This window comes from Periophthalmus magnuspinnatus, chromosome 4 (genome assembly GCF_009829125.3).
Source record: "Periophthalmus magnuspinnatus isolate fPerMag1 chromosome 4, fPerMag1.2.pri, whole genome shotgun sequence".
NCBI classification, from domain to species: Eukaryota; Metazoa; Chordata; class Actinopteri; order Gobiiformes; family Gobiidae; genus Periophthalmus; species Periophthalmus magnuspinnatus.
In genome coordinates, this window is record NC_047129.1 from 20749970 (window position 1) to 20774926 (window position 24957).

Consider the following 24957-nt stretch of genomic DNA (forward strand, 5'->3'; position numbering starts at 1 on the left):
GATGAAACCCCCCGCAGAGGGTGACGATTTTATATATATATATATATGTGTATATATGTGTATATATGTGTATGTGTATGTATATATATATATATATATATATATATATATATATATATATATATATATATATGAATAACATATTACATTTATGAAATAATATTTATTTGAGCTGCTGGATGTTGGAGTTTAGAATAAGTGCCATATTATTACTTTATAAACTTTGGTTTAGTTACATTGATGTTCAGGTGCAAATATCATTTGAAAAGTGATGGTTTTGGTACCTGCTTGTCTCCACAAAAAAAATGTCAAACCCAGACTTTTATCTGCCAATGAGGAAGCAGCTCCAAAAGGCGTTTTCAGTTTACCTCATCTGAACCACAGACTGGGACGGTATGACAATAATGTATAATCAGGAAATATGTTCATATCTGTATATGTTAAAAGTTTGGTTTTATTTAAAATGATAACAAAACAATTAATACAAAACAAGTTAAAGTATTTGTATATTATATTTATTAAATATTATATTTATTATGCATTTTTTATACCTTTATGATTATTTATTTCAGCTGCTGGACATTGGAGTTTAGAATAAGTGTCAAATTATTACTTTATAAATGTTTAGTTACAATGTTCAGATGCATTTGAAATGTGATTTAAAAGAACTATCACTTTTCTGAGGGAGGTTTTGGTACCTGCTTGTCCCCCCTTTTTTTTTTTACCTTGCCTGGAATGTTCCACATTATGGCTTTATCCATCTTGCATTTATTAAATAACAGGTGTTTTTATTGTCCAAAAACACAAAGTGTGGTGAGTGTGGTCCCCTCTCCACAGATCTGACCTGCATCATTCGCCTCCATAGATATAGGCAAGTTTAATAATCCTATAATGTGGAAGATTCTAGGCTAAGCCATATCATTTCTATTGAGACAGTCAGGTGGAAAACCCCCCACTCGAAAAGTGACGTATAAAAGTTACATAGTGCAGCTTTAAACCTAATAACCATGAAAGGTTTAACTATTATTAATAATATTAATATTATTTCTTAATAATAATAATAACAACAATCTTACATCTTATTGTTGAACAAGTTTAAATCCATTTTTATTTGAGACTGTGAACTTTCTTGTCAGATAAATACTGTTTGCAGAACGGTGAGCCTTTGACCAACACGATGAAACTTGGCGTTCCCGCTTTAACAAAATACCTAAAAAACAGAAAAATATTTAGCAGAATGAATGAAGAATGAAGGAAACGCTGGTATTAGCACACAGAACACTTCCTGGAGCATGAGACTAATACAGAACCAAAGAATGTGGCATTTCCAGTTTATGTTTATTTTCCTTACATCTGCCCCACCTCCTCCTGTGTGTGGTAATGTGTCATTGTTTATTTTTCTTACATCTACCTCTCCTTCTGTGTGTGGCGATGGTGTCGTTGTTTATGTTGTTTATTTTCCTTACATCTGCCCTTCCTTCTATGTACAGTGATGGTGTCGGCAGCACCGTGAGTGAAGAGCTCGTGACGACAGTTTAAAACATAAATGTTGAAGAGGCTGAAGTGATTTCACCCCCAGTTCAGATAAACTGTAAAAGCAGCTTAAATAAGTCCACTGCGAGCTGTCTGCATCTAAACAGGAAGTGCTTTATTGACTGCAAACCAGGAAATTCCGTTAGCATGCTGTTATTGTTAGTGTTACCGTAGCAGCAAAACTCCACTCTGGCCTCTGAAAATTGTCAGTGCTTATAAACTCATCGTGGTGAATAATTATGATGCTCTGAACTGTGGATCAATGCAAATCCTTTAAAATGAACTAGCTCTGTTTTTAAGACGATAAAAATTAGGTGCAGAGACTTAAATGAATCGCAAACAGCTGTGAGCTTACCGCTGATGCTGTAGAGCCCGTAGAAGTGAAGTCTGCGAGTCGACCTGGTAAAGTGTCTCTTTTTGTTCATCTTCAAAAAATAACTAAAAAGAAAATACATGATTATTATAAATAGAAATGTAATTTAAAAGGTCAAAATGCAGAGGTTCAAACCTGCAGGTCTGAAGGGCAGTACTTATGGTCCGTGTCCCAAGGAGGAAGTTCTTCACCAAACATGACGGTCAGGTGATCTAAGAAGCTGAGAAAATTCACATTTTAAACATACTAAATTCAAAATAAATTCATGGACTTTGTTTTTATACAATTACTATAATTATTTACACAACCATTTTGTCGGAAATAAAGTTTCAGCTACCCAAGAATACAAGAGAGAATGCCAATAACCAGGAATGCCTTTAACAGGGGAACGCCTTTAACCGAGGAAAACTTTCAACAAAGGGAATGGCTTTAACCAGAGAACAGCTTTAACCAGAGAACGGCTTTAACAAGAGAATGGCTTTAACAAGAGAATGGCTTTTAAAGGAGGGAATGGCTTTCACCAACGAAACCGCCCCTTTAACCGGGGAATGCCTATAACTAAGGAATACCTTTAACTGAAGAACAGCTTGTAACGGAGGGAACGGCTTTAACCGGAGAACACTTCTAACCGGAAAGTGCCATGATGATGATGATGCAGTGTGTTAAGCTGATGTTTACCAGTGGTTTTCACAGAAGGTAGAGATAAAGTCACTCTGCTGGTGTTCAGGATACAGGAAGAGCACTGGCCAGTAGAGGGCGCCATCCTCCTGGTTGAGATAGACCTGAGCTCCGGTGACCTCTCCTGAATTTAGACCGTCCAGACTGAGCTGTGAGAGACCACGAGTGGAAGGCTCACCATCTTCATCATCGTCACTGTCAGAGCTGCACCGAGGTCGCACCGAGGGAAGGAACTTAATACCTCTGTCCTGTGTGTGGAACATCAAGACGTAAATATACAAAAAAACACCACCACATAAAAAACAACCAACAACACACACTGTGTTGTTGGTTGTTTTTTATATATATATATATATATATATATATATATATATATATATATATATATATATATATATATATATATATAAACCCAAGTCATAAGGGTCACATGACTCGAGTCATAGGGGTCATATGAACAAGATGTGGGAAAAACAGTTACTTCGAAACCCACAGTCCAAGCTTATAGCTAAGCAACTAGTAGTTCAGTGTTCCAACATCAGCAAACGGCAAGAGTCATAGCATAAATTCTGCGGCAACGGGGAGCCAGGACGCCAGGTCAGAGGGGAGTTAACACCAACTCCAAGTAAGTTTCACGCCGAGCGATGCAGCAACTGTCCTGAAAGATAAGATCCTGAATGAACACAAGGCAACCCCGACGCCAAGTCCTAAGGAGGAGGCTCAATGGCAAGAACAAGACCCGGGCAATGAACAGCTACAACCTGCCAGTAATCAGATACCCAGCAGGAATCATAAGCTGGAAAAAGGAGAAGATATGACCACAGATGTTAAGACCCGAAGGCCCCTGACCATACAGGGCAGGTTCAATCCCAAATCCAACACCCTGAGGCGAGCCGTAAGGAAGGAGGCCGAGGACTAGTGAGTGTGAGAGTCACAGTCCAGGATGAAACATCCAAGATCCATAAGTACATCAAGGACAAGGCCCCAACAGATAACGTGCTCAGCGAATGTCTCAGACAGTGGAGCGCAGAGGAAGAGCACTAGAGCAATAGAGGCCCAGATCTACCACACCAGACAAGACCCAAGGTGTAGGCTGTGCAGAAGCCCCTGAGACAGTCCAGCACATGCTAAGGTATAAGATGCTGCAGGAAATGCATACATGGAGCGGCATAACCAAGTGGAGCCATAGTGTACAGAAACATCTGTGCAGAGTACGGACCGGAGACACCAAGGTGGGAGAATGATCGAGCCAAGATCCTGTGGGACTTCAGATACAGACTGACAAAATGGTGCTGGACCAACCGGACATTGTGGCGTTGGATAAACAACAGAGCAAAGCTGTTGTGGTGGACATTGCAGAACCACCTGATGGGAACATCAGGAAAAAGGAACATGAGAAAGTAGAGGGGGTGAAAGAAGAGCTGGAGAAGGCCTGGAAGGTGAAGGCATCAGTGCTGCCCGTGGTCTCAGTCCAGAAAAGTGCAGTACTAAGAAAAGCAAAGATACTATAGAACTCTTAAGCAGCACATAATCAACTGCCACACTACCTGATTAGATGTATAATCTATATCTAAATACTGTAAAAACTGTAAACACTAATACTGTACTAAAATTTCAACAAGAGCAAAAGTTACAGTGTAAGGCACCGTCACATTACTCCCACTCTTTTAAAATCAGGGACCAGGATTTAAATCTCTGTAGAATATCCTGGTTAACTAACTACACCTCTGGCAAAACAGCATTAGAACCCCCTTGCAAACTTAGTGTAGTATTTTGTAGTGTCTGGCAACCCAAAGTTCAGTTTGCATTGAATAATGGTGATAATTAGGGACGCACCGATCCAGCAGTTTCAGTTTAAATATCTGCAAATATCTGTTATCGGCAGATACCAGAGCAGAGACTGAAAACAGCATTTATTTCCTTAAACGTAAAACAAAACTGATCCTGTTATGGAGCTGTTATTATCTCTGAAGTAACCACAGAACAACTTTGTATAAATAAAAGAACTGCCCTGTTTTTGGTTTCTCATGTTATATTAAAATTCCCTCAATGTGAATGCAGCACATAATGTTCCATCATATTTTTTATCATCATGTCTGACCTGAACAGCCTTGAGCAGAGCTTCCTTCTCCCCGAGTAGCTTCTTTTGTTTGGCTTTGGCTTTTCTTGCATCTCTGTCAGACACTCTCTAGAACACGACACAAGAGCTCCAATTGGATTTTATATAAAATCAACACACTTTCTAAATAATAATAATAATAATAATAATAATACCTTATTTTTGTCTGCTGTGGCTCTGAGCTCCTGTAGTTTTCTGTCTGTGGGGTAAAGTTTCAATCCCTCGTCACACCATTTTAAGGCTTCTCCAAAGTTTCTGAGCTCTGTGCAGCACTGGGCTCCTACAGCCACAATAAAAAGGTTCAATCTAATGCCCATTTGGTTTAAAAGAAGAATACATTTTTATTTTTACTTGATTTTAGCTGATATACGAGGAAGCGTTCACACATTTGTACTGGGAGAAGCTGAGGCAGCACCATGAAACCAACAGGTAATAAAACAACGTACACACTGTTGCTGTGAACATAACCTTAACCCTAACAGCTTTAAACAGCAAATTATGAAATGAGCATGTCAAGACTCATTTATAATTTATAACTGGGAGCAGAGATGTCATAATATAAAAACATTGTTGGTATTTTAGGATTATGAGAATTCTGTAAAGTAATATCTGACCTTACTCATACGACATTTTCTTATACTAATAGTAACTCTTATAATTAAACACAAATGAATATGATTATTCATAACCCTAACACAAGGGGTCTGAGGGTTAAGGTCTGTAAATAATCCTCAAAAAGATACAATTTTTATTCTTCTATTTTTTTGTTTTTACAATAATCCTAAATTTGAAAATCATTTTAAAACACACCTCTAACCAGGGCTTTGAGGTGATCTGGCTTCAACTTCTTTGCAGCCGTAGCATCGTTTAATGCAGAACGCATATTACCTGAAAAATAAAATCACTTCAAAAACAGTTACATAGGACGTAACTTTAAAACATGTGAAATATCTTTACCTAGATGAAAGTGTGCTGCAGCCCGGTTGGAGAAGAGGACTGCATTTAGATCCTGATTTTTGCTCTTCATTACCAGAGCCGCTGTGTAGGACATGGCCGCCTGTTTGTACTTCTTGGCTTTAAAGTAAGAGGTGCCTTCATTTTTTAGATCTTCAGCTTTTTCTACACATACAGAAAAAGAAACAGGTTTTAAAGGTCCATGATGTAACTTTTCTAATGGAGTATCATCTACTTGTCTCCATGGAGATGTTATTGCTTTGCCTTGAGTGTTTCACATTATGGCATTAAACTTCTACTTAAAACCATTTTACTCAGTCACAGATTCTTTTGTTTAACCTTACACAGCAAGATGGATTCTCGTGATAACTGTACGTTCACAAATTGATCAGATTTGTTTTCGTTCAGGTGTGTTTTCTGACCACTGTCAGCGAGAGCCGTTCTCGATCAATCAAACTCAAGTCAAAGTGCTGCATATATCAATCTGTTGTGAGCCAGGTTAACTTTTGTTGCTAAAAACATTCATTCTTACTGATCCACAGATGTAACTTCAGCTATAAACTAAAAAAAGCTATAAAAAAGCAGCAATCTGTAAAACTAACCATCACATACTATTATCATTTGTTGTTAAAAATCACATTATAAATATTGTAAAGCCAATGCCTGCAGCAGTGCTCAAGCTTCTCAAGATAAAAGGGTGAATTTCAGTGAGTTACCTTCTGGGGTGCGGTCCTCATCATGGATCATTGACTGAAGAGCCACCAGTTCGGGGTATTTCTTTGGGTCAATTTCATCTGGAGCTTTAGTCATAAAAATAGGAATTCTGTCCATCTCCTAAAAGAAGAGCAGATGATCATAACAAGGCAGTTTTTCCTCATCATATTTGAAACACGATTCAGTAGACGATAAATATTCAGATGATGATAAATATTATTTATTTATTATTCTTAATTCCTCTCAAGTGATTAAACCAGGCTGAGAACAACAGCACAGGGTTAGACATGTTCTATAGAACACTAGATACAATAATTTAGTTTTTTCCATCATTGCTTACATTTTTAAACTTACAGAAGTAAATCGTTCATCACACCTTCTAGGAAATAGGTCTTATATAAAATAATCAGTTTTTCCCTTTCATGTTTAATAACATTTCATGTGATCGTAATAGTGGTTACCTCTTCCCAGGTCTCTTCATTGAACGCGTTCTTATACTTCTCCGTCTTGAATTTGTCAATAAACGCGTCCATCACGTCATCATCGCTGTCGTTTGCCATATTTGTTAAATTTTATAATGCAAATCTATCGTAAAACTCGAATATTCGTGAAATCTGGGGGCAAAAAACAAACAACTAACTGCTCTGATGTTTTCACCACACGTGAACTGTCGGTACGCGATGCATCGAGGTCCGTGCGAAAACAAGGTAAGATGCATTGGTTCCGGGATGATGTTGCCATGTAGTGCTTTGTACGTAAGAAAGTAATCCCTTCTACTAATTTCATTGAATATAAAATAAAAGACATGTCAGAAGGGGCACAAACTCTACTGCTAAACATGAACAGAAAGGTACTTTAAGATGGGATCTGTAAATTCAAATCGTATTACATTAGTTAACGACGAAGTTAAATCTGTCAACTGGATTTAACTTAGTCGTTTGCTATGGATCAGACCTGGACGACTGAGGGTCTACACAGACATTACATTAGTTATTTTAACTTAAAAATAAGACGCTTGTTTTGTCCTCTCATTTAACTACATCTATTTCTACTGCCATTAATATAAAAATGACCTTTAGCTTATCAGGTCACAGGGCCATATATGCCCAGTATAGACTTCCCACTCCCCAGGCACTTCCTCCAGCAACTGAGCTACACAATGATTTTTACATCTTGATCAAAACTGGGTAAATGCCAATAATGAGACTGGAATTCCATTTGACCAGGTAAATAGACAAAATGCCATTAAAAACTAAATATATTTTCATTAAAACTATTCTAATATTTTGCCCAGTTGGTTTAATAATATTGTGTTAAGTATTGATAAACCTGAATGAGTAAATATGAACTTGCATAAAAATTGTATTTTTTTAATTAATTAATTTTTTTGTAAATCACATGTACATCACCGATACGTAGCATCATACTTAAAGGTCCTGTATCACACAAGCTGACTCTCGTAGCTTTAATCCATGTTCTAATGCTTTTCCCTCCTCAAAAACAGACCTGGAGTTGTGTTACTCAAACATGTGTGAATGAAAAAAAACACTTTATTATTAGTCTGTGTAAACCTCCAAAGCTCAAAATGCTCTATTCTACCTTGTGATGACATGAAGTGGTAGTTTTCAGGTGAATGGCTCCATTTACCAGTAGAGACTGGCAATGCTAGGGCTGAAATCATCCAAATTATTCTAGTAAAGGTGTATGGAGTTTAAAAACACAGTGGAGCACTTCCTGTATTACCACATGATGACATCACAAGGTGGAACTGAGTGTTTTCTGTTTGAGAGAAGAATTCAGCCTAAAATGCGCGGGGTTTGTGTGTTAAACATGTGTGAATATAAAATAAAAACAACTCCAGGTCTATTTGTGATGAGGAAATTACATTATAGATCAGAAAATAGTGTAATATGGGCCCTTTAAACAGTTTCCACAGATCGCAGCAGATCCAAGAGTCCATCTTTACTGAGAAACAAAGTCTCCCCATGTTTCTGGCAGATCACCTCAAACTTGGGCTGCTCCTCCAGCGCCCCCTGCCCTACGACAATAACGTAAGGATAGCCAAGTCTTTTAGCATCTTTGAGCCTTTTCCCAATGGTCATATGAGTGCGGTCATCCATTACAACCTCCCCTTTCAAACGAGGCAGGGTCCCTCCTAAACTGTGTGCGAGATCTTCAGCTATTGAGGACGCTTCATCTGCTTTGCTTCCCTTCTTAGGAGGTAGTATACACACTTGGTAGGGCGCGAGCAGGTCCGGCCAGCGAATCTCGTCATCGGTTGATAAAACTTCAACTGCAGCAGCGAGAATGCGGGTGACACCCAAACCGTAACAGCCCATTTCTGTAACAGTAGCTTTGTTCTGAGTGTTGCTGAATGAAGCGTTGAACATTTCTGAGTACTTTTTACCCAAATAAAACGTGTGACCCACTTCTATCCCCTTTGATTGTGCTAGCGTTCCTGTTTTGCATTTGGGACAGTGAGTTTGGTCCGATGGCAAAGTCTCTACGTTAGCAGAGAAGGAGCAGGATCCACACAACAAAAGCTTATCTTCCCCGATATCTGCTGGAAGCTGGAATTCATGAGAGAGTGTTCCTCCGATGTTTCCGGTGTCGGCTTGTACCTTAACACACCGCAGGCCCAGGCGACTGAACAGTCGTCTGTAAGCTTCACACACAGACTCATATGTTTGAAACGCAGCTTCTTCGCTCACATCAAAAGAATACATGTCCTTCATGTAGAACTCACGGCCTCGCAGGAGACCAAACTTCGGCTTTGGCTCATCACGGAATTTACGGGTGATCTGAAGGAAAAAAATTTTGATATTTTTTATCAGTAATACAGTAATTCACAAATGCTTGAATAATACACATAATACCCTATTTATGTCATGATGTGAATTATTACTGAATTATCTATTACAAACTGAAGTCCAAAGTTACATGAAACAATACCATAGTGTAAATTACATCCAAATCTGAATGGATCTAATGTTAATTAATACGATAATAAATTGGCTGATCTAAAAACACAACAGTGGGTTTGGTTGATTCCTCACTAAATGTGTCCATAGATGTTTTAATGTGGAACAGAAGAGACAAACATGAAGATATTAGAAGTATTTACTCTAAAAATATAAAAGGTCACGGTCACTGTAACCCTTTGACCATTTTAATGAACATAACAGTCGTACTGTTATGATCATTAAGGTGAAATAATTTTATATGTACATTTGAATACTTTGAATAGTGCTTTATGAGTAACTGGCATCATGTAAATAAACAAATCAAAACAATTGTATGGTTTAATAAGAAGGAAAAACAGAGACGACAGATACACACACAGACACACACACACACAGACAGATGGACAGATGGACAGATCGACGGACAGACAGATGCTTTATTAACACCCACAAGGGAGACTAAGATGCGCAGTGCTAGCCATGCTATTCACAAACTGGGGGAGTTACGTTTAAATGAACTCCTCAGCTACAAAGACAAGAGTTAAAGTGGATAAAACCATTGTGTCCTTGAGCAAAACATTTTACTCTCTTTACCTCCAGTCTCTATGCACACTGTTTGCATGTATGTATGAATGTGTAATAATAACAGTGTTTTAGTTCATTTGCAGTAAAAATACAAACAGCCTGCATCTTACCTGGTAGAGCAGCAGGGGGAGCTGTCTGTGAGACAGTGTGGTTTGGTGCGACACTAGTGCGGTGACCGCCTCTTCGTGTGTGGGGCTCAGACAGAAGTCGGCTCCGTGCCGATCCTTCAGCCTGAACAGCTCCTTCCCCATCAGCTCCCAGCGGCCACTGGTCCTCCACAGCTCAGCAGAACAGAGACTGGGCATGTCCAGCTTCTGTCCACCCACGGCCTGCATCTCTTCATCTATCAGGCACACCTGAGGTCAAATAAAACTCAGAATATTGAATAATAATAATAATAATAATAATAATATTTCACATTTCTTTCTATTTTTCTACTAAAAATAACTGCATAGTTGGTTTATTATTATTTCAGGAAAAAGAGTCTCACCTCAACCTATGAGGCCATTTAACCAACCAAACAGTGACTACAAAATATAAAAATTCTAAAACGTTAACTATAATATTAACTGTTGTGTCCGCAGTCTCTGGGCCCTTCTCGCTTAGGCCTGTCATGATCACACATTGTGAATCACGATATCTTGCTAGAGAGAAATATAACGATAATATTTAAACTAGTTTATGCCACAGACACAAAAATAAAGCAGGAGAATCACAGTAATGCTGCAGACATATTACCCATAGAAACAACTTTCTCAATCATCATCAGCATTTTTTCATATTACAACAAAAATAACAAAACTCTCCTGATTATTGCAGCCAAAAGTACATGCGATACATATTGAGCCCAAAATACAATAAAAACACATAATTTACTGAGCGATAAGTGGAGTCCTACCAACAACAGGTAAATTACAGGTAAACACTAGCCACCTGGATGTGAAGGTAAAGGGGAGTTTGCATTTTATATTACTATTTTTTTATTATGTTCCTCTTTCTTAATAAAAGTTTTAATAAAATAAATGTCAATCCAGCAATGCACTTTTAACCTGGACACTGAAGGATGGGTCAAATGCAGATTTAACCCAGACACTGAAGGATGGGTCACATGCAGAGGATGAATGTACTACTCTATAAAGCATATTTTAACCTTAACCTTGAAATGTCACTTAGATGCTCTCACCAGTTTCTCCATGGCACGCACAGTGGCGGGGAGGTAGTAGTAGCAGCCTGGGTTGGAGGGGTAGATGAGTCCCGCCTGCTGCATGAGCCTCTGACTCTTACAGGTTTGCTCCCCCTGCAGGCGGCTGTCGGGTCCTACATCGCGCAGGTTAGAGGGCTGGTACAGGCGCGACACCAACGGCAGGGAATGAGGACAAGAAAGAGGAGGAGAGGCCAGAGGAGAGGCCAGAGGAAAGACAGGAGGGGAGGAGGAGTGGGTCCTCTGGAGGAGGGCCAGGGGTCTGTGGAATCGCTGCCAAGCTCTGGGCCAAAGCCGGTGCACTACAGGCTCCATAAGGACTTCTCTGGCTTCTTCTAAAAACATAGAAAACATAGGGCATTCATTTATTGAGATTTCATTAATTTGCCTTTAATGTTCCACAGTATGATTAAGCGTATCCAGCTCCAAGGAAACAAGATGATTTCACATAGTTACTGGTCTGATCAGTATAGAGAAGATCCTGCTTACTATAAGAGCATGTTCTCCAAGGTCATCTGACCTGTAAGTTATAGAGTCCGCCTTTAAACCATCTAAATATGAAGCACAGAGAGACAACAAACTTGCTTCCTATTACCCAGAATGCCCCTCTCCTCAAGACAACAATACAACAAAGCCAAGAATGGATCATAGTAAGGGGGCTTGCCTCTCCTTGGATCTGACCAGTAACTTGGCCTGGCATCATCATCTGTTTGTCTTCATGGAGAAAAGTTTAATGCAATACTGTGGAACATTTCAGGTAAGTAATAACATCTCATTATTCTAAATGTGTAAACCTATAAACTGTATATGACACATGATTAGACCTTTGGAGATATATACCTCTCACACTTCTCCTCTCTGCACGTCTGTCCTTGTGCTTTTCTCTGTATATATCTGTATGTATCCCAGTAGATATCTCTGTATATACTCCTCTGTCTTCACGTTTTTCCTTGTGTTTTTCTACTACACGGAGCTGAAAATCCTGAACTAGCGAGAAAAACAGCACTATTATCGTGGAAATATGTTTCTAAGAACTTACCACTGTAAAGAAACGAAAGCTCCTAAAGCTGTGGGATATGTTAGCTGTAAATCCAAAACATTCGCACGTTATGGCACAGACCACGCCGCAGGTTCCGGCGGAGCACGCAGTGACGGGGCACGCCATGACGTCTCCCGCACGTTCTTCCGCATGTCCTTCCGCACTCAGGAGTTGCCAGATCAGATTCGCAGTTCTCAGGACATGGCAAATGTATCAGCAGTTAAAGAGCTGTTATGTCTGAATATAATATGCATGAACATTAGCAACAGTTTAATGCATCTTAAAACATCCATCCTTTTATTTTTAATAGATCCTTGATCCTGTCTTTGGCTAAGCTAACACTCCATAGATAACAGTAAAAAAACAAACAAAAAACAACTTTCCGGTTGAAACTAATGAAAATATACAAAAACAAAAATAAATAAATAAATAATGGTACCTTGTTCAGGTAATTTATTTATGTATTGAGTGATTGATTTATTTGTTTGTTTGTCAGGAATAGGCCTAGATTATTATTTATCATATGGGCCTCACCCCTCAGTCATCCAGGTCTGATCCATAGTATCTGTCACTGGACAAAAAGAAAAAAAAAAAGGGGTGAAGATGTTTTGCTTCTCATCCAAGTTGCATCTTCAGTTCTGGTCTGATTACTGCTGGACACTGCCTTATATCTGTCTGAAGGGAGAAGCTAACTACACAGAAACTCCAAATACCTATTGTTTACAGTTTCTGTTTGTAGGCTTGTAGGTTTCTTTTACTATTTAAATCAGTGTAAAGGGTTTAAAGTAGGCCTGTAGAATAATGTAAACATGATGTAAAACAGAAATGGGCACTGTCTGTATTGATCCTTTTAAAGATCTTGTGTGTCTGTTCTGTGCTCTCATCTCATTGTTGACATTATATTCAGCAGGAGTTAATGTGCTCTTTCTCCCTTTATAACAATTAAGGTCGGCCATTTTTAGCCATTACTCCCCCAGTCAGTCGATAACATGGTACAGATGGCACTCTCTCCTTGAGCTTGAGCCTTTTGAAAGTGATGGCCCTGAATAGAAGCTAAACCCACAAGAGATAATATAGGCCCTACACAGCTCTTTTCTATAAAGTGGATTATATATATATATATATATATATATATATATATATATATATATATATATATATATATATATATATATATATATATATATATATATATATATATATATATATATATATATATATATATATATATATATATATATATATATTAGTTTTCCAGAACTTGGGTCTATATTTGGGTCTATAGTTAGTCTTTTTGTAGCAACAAGCATTATCATATTACCTCTCCCTTGAACTGCCACCTTATCATGGTGGGGGAGTTTGCGTACTCAAATGATCCTAGTAGCTATGTTGCCCAGGGCATTATGCAAAGGGGGGCAAAGGATCCTGAGTTTAAGTACTGGGTAAATATAGTTGGGCTCAACCTCCATGCACAGCTTGGGCTCTGGTACCCTTCTCCTCGAGAAGGGTTGGGGACGGGTTGTGGCAATCCCTGAACCCCGTGGTGGACGCCAGAGGTAAAGGATGATGGCAGGATGAAGAAGGGGTCCTATCAGGCCCTGTCAGCTTGTGGGACTTGTGAGGCAGCTGACAGGTGCTGTCAGGCCAAGCATGTTGCAGCCTGTGCAGTCGCAGATACAAAAAGTTTGGGCTGAGAGGAGTTCAGGGAGGACTATCACATGGCCTCAAAGAAATAATGGCCTCCGGAGGGGAATGGAGTGCTGACTTCGAGTAGGGACATTGTTGGACGGTGGAAAGAATACTTTGAGGATCCTCTCAATCTCACCGTCATGTCTTCCGAGGAGGAAGCAGAGGCTGAAGACTTGGAGGCAGATTCATTCATCACCCTTGCTGAACCACCCTGGTGGTTAAAGCTCCTCCAGGATCCAGGGGTGAATGAGATCTGTCCCAAGTATCTTAAATCTCTGTATGTTGTGGGTTTTAGCTGACAGGTCTCTGCAACATCGTGTGGTGGTCGGGAACTGTACCTGCAGAATGGCAGACCGGGGTGGTGGTCCCTCTGTTTAAGCTGAGAGACCGGAGAGTGTGTTCTAACTACAGGGGAATCACACTCCTCAACCTCCCTGGTAAGGTCTATTCCAGGGACTTGAGAGGAGAATCTGACCAATAGTCAAACCTCAGATTCAAGAGAAGCAGTGTGGTTTTTGTCCCTGTCACGGAACACTGGACAAGCTCTAGACTCTCCATCATATGCTTGATGGCTCCTCAGCTCCTCCAAATCCGAGGCCATGGTTCTCGACCGGAAAAAGGTGGCTTGCACTCTCTGGGTGGGTGGAGAGTCCTTGCCTCAAGTGGAGAAGTTCAGGTATCTCAGGATCTTGTTCACAAGTGAAGGAAGGATGGAGCGTGAGATTGACAGTTGGATTGTTGCAGCATCTGCAGTGATGTGATCGCTGTATTAGACTGTTGTGGTGAAGAAGGAGCTGAGTCCAAAGGCAAAGCTCTCATTTTACAGGTCAATCTACATCCCTACCCTCACCTATGGCTAATGACCAAAAAGACAAGATCATGGATACTAGTGGTTGAAATGAGTTTGCTCCGCAGGATGTCTGGGTGCTGGAGGAGCTCAGTCACATGGGAGGAACTTGGAGTAGATCTGCTGCTCCTCCATGTCGAGAGGGGCAGCTGAGTTGGCTCGGATATCCATTCCAGAAGCCTCCTGGACACCTCACAGGAGAGGTGTTCCAGGCATGTCCCACCAGGAGGAGGCCCAGGGGAAGACCCAGGACACGCTGGAGGAATGCCTTGGGATCCTCCTGGAAGAACTGGAGGAAGTGTGTGTGGAGAGAGAAGTCTGGGCCTCCTTGCTGAAACTGCTGCCTCCATGACTTGACCCCAAATAAAGCGAAACAAAAGGGATGGATACATTATATTATATTTTATTTTACTGGTCACCTGTTTTAAATGTGCTGTAGAAATGAACTTCAAGTGAACAAATTTACAGTCTATGTGCTCAGCTAAAGAGCAGCTTTAACACATGTCTGCAGCCTGTTTGAGTCTCTGTTCTCTAGGTGAGAATAAATCGCAATAAGAAGACATGTTTTTCTTTCTTTTTTTTAACTTCTAAAAACATGTTTTAAACTTAAAACAATCTTGTTTAGTCACTATTGCTTTGGTTTAGTCTTGACTATAACAGGATATGACATGGCTGCTCTATATTTTCATAAAACTGACAAAATCCAGTTTCCCAAGCCCAGTCTGCATGTGTTGGTCGTAAATGTGAGTGCAGAATTAAAGTACACCAGAGCAGAGGTAAGTGAATGAACGACCTCCTGCTGATTTCACCTGATAAACTGGACCAAAACGTCATAAACCTGGTTCAGAAATGGCTCAAAGAGGACTCACAGATACAATATAAAATATACAATATAAACATATATGATAAGTCTGTAGTGATGTATATACAAGCCTATCTTGATACACATGACTTATGGTTCAGTATGTGAAGCTGGAACAAGATCATTGGGGTCTCAATATTTATCATGTACAGTTTCTTTACAATAGTCAGATCAGGTCTGAAGCCTTTTAATGAGACTCTTTTAAAATGTGTTTACTGGGATTATTCGGCTTTGGGTCAGAGACATAAAGTAGTTTAGAGTAGTTTAGATTTTCGACACGTTCGACCTCAAATGTCCATACAGTCAGCCAAAATGTTCATACATTCCATGATACTTTCCCATATCACTTACTGTCTCACTGTCTGGTCTCACTCAACTTCTACAGCTCTAAAACCCATCCACTCTCTTTATAAAGGGACCATCAAAACTCTTGATCGGAAACCACACTCTTATCACCACTGTCCAATCCTCCAAAAACACAATCTACTGATCTGGGAAAACTTGGTCAAATATGCTCATCTCTGTCTCATATTTAAAATCATTCATGGCTTGTCATCTCCTCCACTCACACAGTTTATTCACATCAGGACCTCTGACCACAAAAGAACCAGAGGGGCATCGAGAGGGGACTGCATCATCCCACTCAGAAAAAGTCTCTTTGGCCAAACCACCTTCTCTGTGAAAGCTGCCCATGACTGGAACACCACCCCCACCACAATTAGAAGTCTCCCCACTTACACCTCATTTAAATTACAGTTAAAGAAATGGTTAATTGAAAATCAGTCTTGTCACCACTAACATCCACCTCTCGATGCTCCTGTCTCCATCCTGCCTCTGTTTGAGTTTTGTTGTCTGTCTGTTTGTGTCTGTGTGTATGTAGACAACGGTATGTCATGTTTGTGGCTGAAAATGAATGTATGTGGCTGAATGTGGTTTTATGACTATAAGAATGGAGTTGTATGCGACTGTATGTAAGAATGATTTTAGAGTGTAAATAATAACCTTGTTTTTATTCTGGTGTATTTTATTTCCTACAGGTTGACATTTTACACCTGTCCCGGGACTACGGGTGAAAAATAGCCCTTGGGCTAATTCTGGCATATTTACATGCAAATGTTTATTAATGTGCATTGTCCCTGAAATAAATAAATAAATAAGTTTCAATATTATTGTATACCAGAATATTTCTCTGTAGTAAAATATGGTGGTTGTTATCGTGACAGATCTGTATAGTCCAGTATCACCTCAGTGTATTTATTTGGTTTACAGGATATTCATCAATTATAGCTTTTGGGTTTAATTTCCATCTGCACATGTGCCCCTGCAACAATCCCATCTGTACACATAAATACAATGATGTTCTAAATGTGAAGGATAAATAGTCACTTTACAACATCTCATTTCGGAGAATTGGGATTGAGAACGCTGCTACATACAACCCTGATGGGTTGAAAAATGGGTCCAATACAGAGGAAAAATGTCTGTGGAACCCAAACCTTAGTTGCAGTAGTACTAGCATTGCAGCCATATTTTAAGCAGTAAGTTGTTTTTGGTGAGAGTAGACTCATTATCTCTTTATATTGTCACTCATCCCCATCTGTCTCTATATATTTCTGCTCTTTAAACTCCATGGCGTGACTAATGGCGTCCTTAAAGGTCATGGCTAAAACAGCTTCCACAGACTTTTGTGTTTCATGGTTTGTTAATTTTAACGGTTGAATCAGGAAGTAAACAAACTCCTTCTATTTGACCCAATGGAGTCACAGTGTTTTGGGAGAACAAATATTGTAACTCCACCGTAGTAATTTCATAGTGACCATATATGGGTATGTATATATGACCATATATGGCCATGTATATGAGGAGTACAGAGAGCGGCTCATTGGTCACACCATCAGCAACCTTTAATGAGCCTGTTCCACAGAGTCAACACTGCAGGTAACAGGCAATGGGCCATCAGCAGCAGTAAACATGGGCCATCAGCAGCATTAAATATGGCCGATCAGCAGCACATGGGCCATCAGCAGTTGTAAACATGGGCCATCAATAGCTGTAAATGTAACTACTGTTGTGATCACAGCTGCCCTGGGGCAGACTGACAAAAGTGTGTTGTCCAAGGGGAACACTGACAGAATGCTGAACCACCACTGCCTCATCATGGCACATTGCTTTTCCATCAGTCTGGGTCAGATCAGATGAGATAGGGCACTGGCAGGTGGAATGCTGCGTGGCATCCCTCTTAAAGGGTGGTACTACCCACCTAAACCTACTGTTGCACCATAAGTTGTACTTAAATGATTTTTATGAAAATGGGAGACTATGATATTCAGTGTATGGCTTTGTTATGACATGATGGCCCTGCCATCTGTCCATCTACTTCTTGTTTGATAATGAGATTGTGTTTGCGTGACAGAGGCAGAGCTGACGGAGGAGGAGGTGGAGACTGTGACGGACACTGATGGAGCACTATATAATGTCTTTAACAGGATGCTTTGAACAAGTGTCCAGGATGTACAAGGCCCTGCTGACTGCGGTCCTGTTGCTGTGTACGGCCCTGAGCTCGACCCAGGCTCAGGCCGAGGTCAAGGCGGTGAAGTTGTGTGGGAGAGAGTTCCTCAGGGCTGTGGTCTACACCTGCGGAGGCTCACGCTGGAGACGAGAGGAGGGTGAGGGAGAGTTTACTCTGAGTAAACACATCATTTTAAATACATGTCCTTTATTTAATTCTTTGTTTATTGTTGATTATTTCTTTTCTTGCCAGTACGTCTTCCTATTTATCAGTAGATTAAAGAAATTTAACTTTTTCTGTAGAACTCAGACGTAGAATTGGCAGGTGAATTTTTGTAGTGCCAAAGGAAATGAAACAAGTCTGTTGTGGATGAATGTGGAACCTGAGATCAGTGAGTTTAACACGAAACTGGAGCTACAGTACAGAAAACAACAGTCTATCTACTGTCTGCTCCATGTATGAAGATTAATGAATGAAGAAGTCTCTCTGTCCCTGCTCTCTCACCTCTCTCTCGCTCTCTCTCTCGTTCTCTCTCTCTTTCTCTCTCTCTCTCTCTCTTTCATTGCTTTTTCCTCCTATCTCTCCTGCCCACTCTCCTCCTCTCTCCTGTGTTTCCTTCCCCCTCTCTCCTCCCCTCTTTCCCACCCTCTTTCTGCTGTACAGAATGCCCCTTGTTTATGGTGTGTGTAGGTGCACTCATTAGACAGAGCTGTGACAGTGGACAAGACAAATGACCACTTTAATCTCGCTCAGAGTTTGAAGAGCTCGGGTCACATCAGCCTCCTTCACATTTATACATTTATACATTTATACATTTACACCTTTACACATTTATTCATTTACATATTTATAAATTTATGCATTTATACATTTACACATTTATTAATTTACATATTTATACATTTATATATTTACACATCTGTACATTTATACATTTACACATTTACAACTTTACACATTTATATATTTATTAGACATTTAGATTTATACATTTACACTTTTGTACACTTTATACATTCATACACATTTATACATGTATACATTTATACATTTTTACATTTGTACATCTACGCATACATTTACCTATTTAGTAAGTTTGACTTTAGTGAGTTTACTTTCAGTGAGTTTAACCTTAGTGAGTTTAACTTCAGTGAGTTTAGTAAAAGTCAAAAGTAAAAACTGTCAACTGAACAAAAAGTTGTAGGAGTGAAGATGTTTCGCTGCTCATCCAAGACTGAAGAAGTGGCTTGGATGCGCCGTGAAACTTCTTCACTCCTACAACTTTTTGTTCAATTGACAGTTTTTACTTTTGGCTTTTACTATAGATCAGACCTGGACAACTGACTACACAGACTTTAGTGAGTTTAACTTTAGTGAGTTTAACTTCAGTAAGTTTAACTTTAGTGAGTTTAACTTTAGTGAGTTTAACTTCAGTAAGTTTAACTTTAGTGAGTTTAACTTTAGTGAGTTTAACTTCAGTAAGTTTAACTTTAGTGAGTTTAACTTCAGTAAGTTTAACTTTAGTGAGTTTAACTTCAGTAAGTTTAACTTTAGAGAGTTTAACTTCAATAAGTTTAACTTTAGAGAGTTTAACTTCAATAAGTTTAACTTTAGTGAGTTTAACTTCAGTAACTTTAACTTTAGTGAGTTTAACTTTAGTGAGTTTAACTTCAGTAAGTTTAACTTTAGTGAGTTTAACTTCAGTAAGTTTAACTTTAGTGAGTTTAACTTTAGTGAGTTTAACTTTAGTGAGTTTAACTTCAGTAAGTTTAACTTTAGTGAGTTTAACTTTAGTGAGTTTAACTTCAGTAAGTTTAACTTTAGTGAGTTTAACTTCAGTAAATTTAACTTTAGTGAGTTTAACTTCAGTAAGTTTAACTTCAGTGAGCCTGTGCCAGCTTCCTCCAGATACAGATTCATTACTAACTAAATACATTGGTCATTAGCTCAGTAACCCATTACAGAGTTGTGTTGCAAAAAAGTTCCAGTGTTTTTTTAATGTGATGGTACCCTACCTAATGTGTGTGTGTGTGTTTGTGTGTGTGTGTAGTACATATTTAATCCCTCATCACTGTTTCCTCCTCATGCAGCTTTAACTTGTTTTGTCCCCTGACAGATGGACCCTTCAGTGGGGAGTCTCTGCTCGTCTGGGGCCCTCAAATGGAGCTGAGGAGGAGGGACATGAACAGTATCCTGACGTCCTTGTGCTGCTCGATGGGCTGTAGGAAGAGTGACCTCTCCCTGCTCTGCTGAGGCCCCCACAACAAGGATCACAATACTCTCTATCAATACTGTCACTGTCAGTACTATCAGTACTATCAGTACTGTCAATACTGTCAGTACTATCAGTACTAAAGTACTGTCAGTACTCTCAGCCATGTAGCATTCTGCATCACTGTTTTCTGGAATTACATTAAAGGGGTACTATGGAACTTTTCTGTTGGGGTCCACCAGATGCTTGTCTTCATAGATATTGTTCCATGCACAGTATGGCATTAAATTGATCTTATTTACATGCCATTACAGGAGTCGCCATACTGTGAAGGGGTTCATCTCTCCACAGATCTTACCTGTAACTTGAACTGGTGGTATCAGCTGCTTGTCTCCAGATAGATGTATTTAATGCCATACTGTGGAACATCCCATAAACAAGTGGTCTAGCCAGAAAAGTTCCACAGTGCAGCTTTAGAGTGTTTGGATGTGCCTTTTTAATTTGAATGTTTGTTAACATATTTGTTGTCTGAGCATTCAAACGCCGCTGATGTGTCTAAAGTGAATCATTGCGTTTTTATAGTAACTGTGAGTTTTAAAGTTCAATTATTATTTTATAAAGGCTTTGAATCTTCAATTTGTCTTCAACTTTTGTCTTTATATCAAATACAAAAGCTTACATAATAAAACATACGATAAGGTCTCTGGAGTAAAATGAGCCCAGTTCAAACTGTTTACTTTACTGTCCATACGGAAAGATGCTGCACAAGGAACATCTTCTTTTGGTTTTGAATTTTGTCAAAGTTGAAGCAAATCTCAAAAAATAAATAAATAAAAAAAATAAATTGATTTATGGACTTTATAACTAAAAATAGGTAAAGGTAAAGTCTAGGCTGTGTTCCCATTAAAGTCCCATTAGATTTTTCTTATTTGTGGGTCCAGGTTGGTTCAGATTCTGCACAGAATTTGACAGAACATCAGTGGGTTCTAGTGGTTGATCGGGGCACTTCACAGATGGAGCAGAACTAGATAAAGTCATGAGAATAACACAGCAGGAGCCTGGATTCAGACATGTAGCACTTTTATTGTTTGGAAAGAAGCAAACTCATTTTCCAGGTTCATCATAGCGTTGTTGATACTGTACAGATGGTTTGCATGTTTTCAGACACACAGCACACAGACACGCCCCTTCTGCATAGACTTATTATTTTTGATTTAATTAGTCTATGGACTCAACAACAGCCTGGTACAGCGTCATCTAAAGGCAGACTAGCCTCATGTCAGAGGGAAGTGCATATTTCACTGATGGAGCAGATCTGTACGATGTCTTTTATTAGTTTTATATATATTTTTAGATAATGCTGGACCAGTCATTGTACAAAGAACTTTCGGTCAAACATGTTCAAGTACAAACATGGCTGACAGAAAGTTGATTCAAAATGTGACATAATGTTTTTATTTTAACATCATAGTCATGTGCATTGAGATAAGTACAGATCTTTTGTTCTTCATGTCGACAGTCAGAGCATTCAGGAAGTTCTACAATAAACAAATATATAACATTTGTATTTTTTAGGCCTTTAAAAAATATTCAGCTTATTCTGCGAAACAACAACAGACTCGTCCAGGAGCTCACACAAAATATAAAACAAAACAACTCAGTTTGCATTCAAATCATATCATCTCACAGAGACAAGTATGAAAGGAGAGAGCCGCATGAAGTTCTTAACTCTGTTCAGATCAGAGCGCGCCTACAACACGCTGTGTTTGAGGGTCGAGGTCAGGATTAGGGTTAGGGGTTTGGCTAATATAATTACTGTCTAACACTATATAACTATACTATATGCTGTGTTTGAGGGGTAGGGTCAGGGTTATATAATCAGTATATAGCCCTATAGGGTCAGGGTTGACTACTACAATTACTATAATAAGATACTATCAGGCTCTTCAGTCAGGTGGAGCACTACAGGAGTACATCACCAGACCCACACCCTTCATCTGCTCCTTCAGGGAGCGTTGATACATGGGGCTGGGTGCTGTTAAACGGTTCACATGTGGGGCTGGGTGCTGTTGAAATGTTCACATGTGGGGCTGGGTGCTATTAGGTACAGCACAAAGTCCTATTCAGGTACCAGCTCCCTAGACTGTATAACAAATATTTATATAAATGCATTTATGCATTTTATATACAGTCTATGACTGTACCAATATGTACTCCTGGAACCAGGAGTAAACCAGGAGTAAACCAGGACTAGACCAGGACTAAGCAATGATTAAACCGGAACTAAAGCACAACTAGACCAGGACTAGAACAGGGCCAAATTAGAACCAATGTTTACGCAGTCTGAATCCAGCCAAACTCTCTGATCTGAACAGAAGCACGAGGCCACCTACATAAATGTGACACAGAGGTTTTGTCATTTGAATCAAATAAACAGCTGGTTTTAGTCACAGACTCTACTGCAGTGGCACGCCGCCACCACCACCTCCGCCACCGCCGCCACAGCCACACTCATGAGAGGAACAGTAACTACAGTAACACTGCTTTCACAAAGCATCAACACAGCATCCAGATAGTCATGTTTTTCTTTAAATTACCCCACTCCCCATATAGAGCTCAAATCTACCCCGCCCACCTGCCCCATATAGAGCTCAAATCTTATCCCGTCCACCTGCCCCATATAGAGCTCAAATCTGTTGCACTTGAGTTAAAAAATTATATTTGAAATAAATTCCAAAATTATACCTTATACTGTACACATGTTACCAACTACACAGATAACAAAAAGTTCAAATATTTATACCTTTAAGGGAGTTGTCGTACCATTCCACCTCTATACATAAACAGAACCACATTTTATACATAAACAGAATCACATTTTATACATAAACAGAATCACATTTTATACAACAAGTTTATTTGTCAATAAATAAAAATAGATGCTCTCATGTACTCTGGAGTCTAACACTGCTGCCATGGCAACAACAGGAGGACAATACGAGGAACACCAAACGCCCTGTATATAAGAGACCTATAGAAGGGATCCAGTGACTTTATACATGACTTTTGTTCTATAGAGGAGCTCTCTGCAGCTGCCTGACCTCTGTGTCCATCATTGTAACCCAAATAAATGCATTTGAATGAGTCGATGTGGCTGGAGTGACCCAGTATTAGAGTAATAAGTACACTGTAAGAAGGCCACCAAACTTAAAATTACACAAATGTGTTATCAATGTCTTCTGCATTTTATTTTGGTAATAAATATAAAATAATAAAAGGCAAATCTCACCAGCTTTGAGACAGGCAACTGCAGTGAGACTCCAAAAACACTACCACGTTTTGACCAGGAGATGGAGGCAGAGGCACAGACTGCGAAACAGGAAGTAGGAAGAACCCAGTGATTGAACGCAGCAGTACAGACGATGTGTAGGTGAATGGTTACAAATACGATGGGACGTGAGGTTTGAGAATACTGCTGGCAGACTGTGGAGCTGTCCAATGTCCAACAAGGACCCCTTAGCCTGGGAATGGTTTTAGGGACCCCTCAGCCTGGGAATGCCTTAGTTATCTGCCAAGTACTTTCCTGCAAAAAACGGTGAGAAATACAGACCTGATTCTTTCGTGGTTTTTGTTAAAGATGGACTATGTAACTTTTCTGGAATGTTCCGCTGTATGGCGTAAAACATATCCATCATCTTCATGGAGACAAGCAGGTGACACCACCACTAAGTACAACCCCAATTCCAATGAAGTTGGGACGCTGTGTAAAACTTAAAAAAAATACAAAATCCTTTTCAACCTATAATCAACCTATATTGAACTGAATAAACTACAAAGACATGATATTTAATGTTCAAACTGATCAACTTTATTGTTTTTATACAAATATTCACTCATGTTCAGTTTGATGCTTGTTCCAATAAAGCTGGACAGGGGCAACAAAAGAATGAGAAAGTTGAGGAATGCTTAAAATCCATCTGTTTGGAACATTCCACAGGTGAACAGGTTAATTGGAAACAGATGAGTGTCATGATTGGGTATAAAAGGAGCATCCCAAAGGGCTCAGTCATTCACAAGCAAGGATGGGGTGAGGTTCACCACTTTGTGAACAACTATGTGAGCAAATAGGCCAACAGTCTAAGAACAATGTTTCTCAACGTACAATTGCAAGGAATTTAGGGATTTCATGATCTACAGTCCATAATATCATCAAAAGATTGAGAGAATCTGGAGAAATCTCTGCATGTAAGCAGCAAGGCCGAAAACCAACATTGACTGCCTGTGACCTTCAATCCCTCAGGTGGTGCTGTATTAAAAACAGACATGAATGTGTAAAGGATATTACCACATGGGCTCAGAACACTTCAGGAAACCATCGTCAGTTAACACAGTTTGTCGCTACATCTCGAAGTGCAATCAATTTGAACATTAAATATCATCTTTGTAGTTTATTCAGTTCAATATAGGTTGAAAAGGATTTGCAAATCATTGTATACTATGTTTTTTTTTTAAGTTTTACACAGCGTCTCAACATTGGAATTGGGGTTGTATATGGGTCAGGTTTTTGTTTTTTTGACTAACTCCATGTAGATGATGGACATTACATTACATTCACAAAAGAGCAAAATGTAATGTCACAATCTTATTGTCATTGGGTTAAACTAAAAAACTCCCACTGA

General features: G+C 39.3%; 4 protein-coding genes across 5 annotated transcripts in view; 1 reads left to right on the forward strand and 3 right to left on the reverse strand.

The window, feature by feature from the left end:
- Positions 1–1083: 1083 nt before the first annotated feature.
- On the reverse strand, positions 1084–7050 carry ttc4 (tetratricopeptide repeat domain 4). The gene is made up of 10 exons (XM_033965048.2): positions 6833–7050; positions 6374–6491; positions 5661–5822; positions 5514–5591; positions 4859–4983; positions 4686–4772; positions 2585–2832; positions 2042–2126; positions 1889–1971; positions 1084–1210 (listed from the first exon to the last, which is right to left on the reverse strand). Exons 1-10 carry the CDS (start codon positions 6929–6931, stop codon positions 1108–1110), a joined length of 1188 nt encoding a protein of 395 aa, XP_033820939.1. The 5' UTR covers positions 6932–7050; the 3' UTR covers positions 1084–1107.
- A 672-nt stretch (positions 7051–7722) lies between these two features.
- pars2 (prolyl-tRNA synthetase 2, mitochondrial) lies at positions 7723–12295 on the reverse strand. Its single transcript, XM_055221036.1, has 4 exons — positions 12160–12295; positions 11103–11455; positions 10030–10275; positions 7723–9172 (listed from the first exon to the last, which is right to left on the reverse strand). Exons 2-4 carry the CDS (start codon positions 11433–11435, stop codon positions 8291–8293), a joined length of 1461 nt encoding a protein of 486 aa, XP_055077011.1. The 5' UTR covers positions 11436–11455; positions 12160–12295; the 3' UTR covers positions 7723–8290.
- Positions 12296–18066: 5771 nt separating this feature from the next.
- On the forward strand, positions 18067–20819 carry insl5a (insulin-like 5a). Its single transcript, XM_033965207.2, has 2 exons — positions 18067–18223; positions 20183–20819. Exons 1-2 carry the CDS (start codon positions 18067–18069, stop codon positions 20317–20319), a joined length of 294 nt encoding a protein of 97 aa, XP_033821098.1. The 3' UTR covers positions 20320–20819.
- A 522-nt stretch (positions 20820–21341) lies between these two features.
- The window catches only part of sgip1a (SH3GL interacting endocytic adaptor 1a), a 35676-nt gene continuing 32060 nt past the window's right edge, over positions 21342–24957 (reverse strand). For both annotated transcript variants that reach the window (XM_055221033.1, XM_055221032.1), the window contains one exon: positions 21342–23861. In XM_055221033.1, coding sequence (XP_055077008.1) covers positions 23839–23861 — 23 coding nt within the window. In that variant the 3' untranslated portion in view covers positions 21342–23838. The remainder of the gene's footprint in view (positions 23862–24957) is intronic.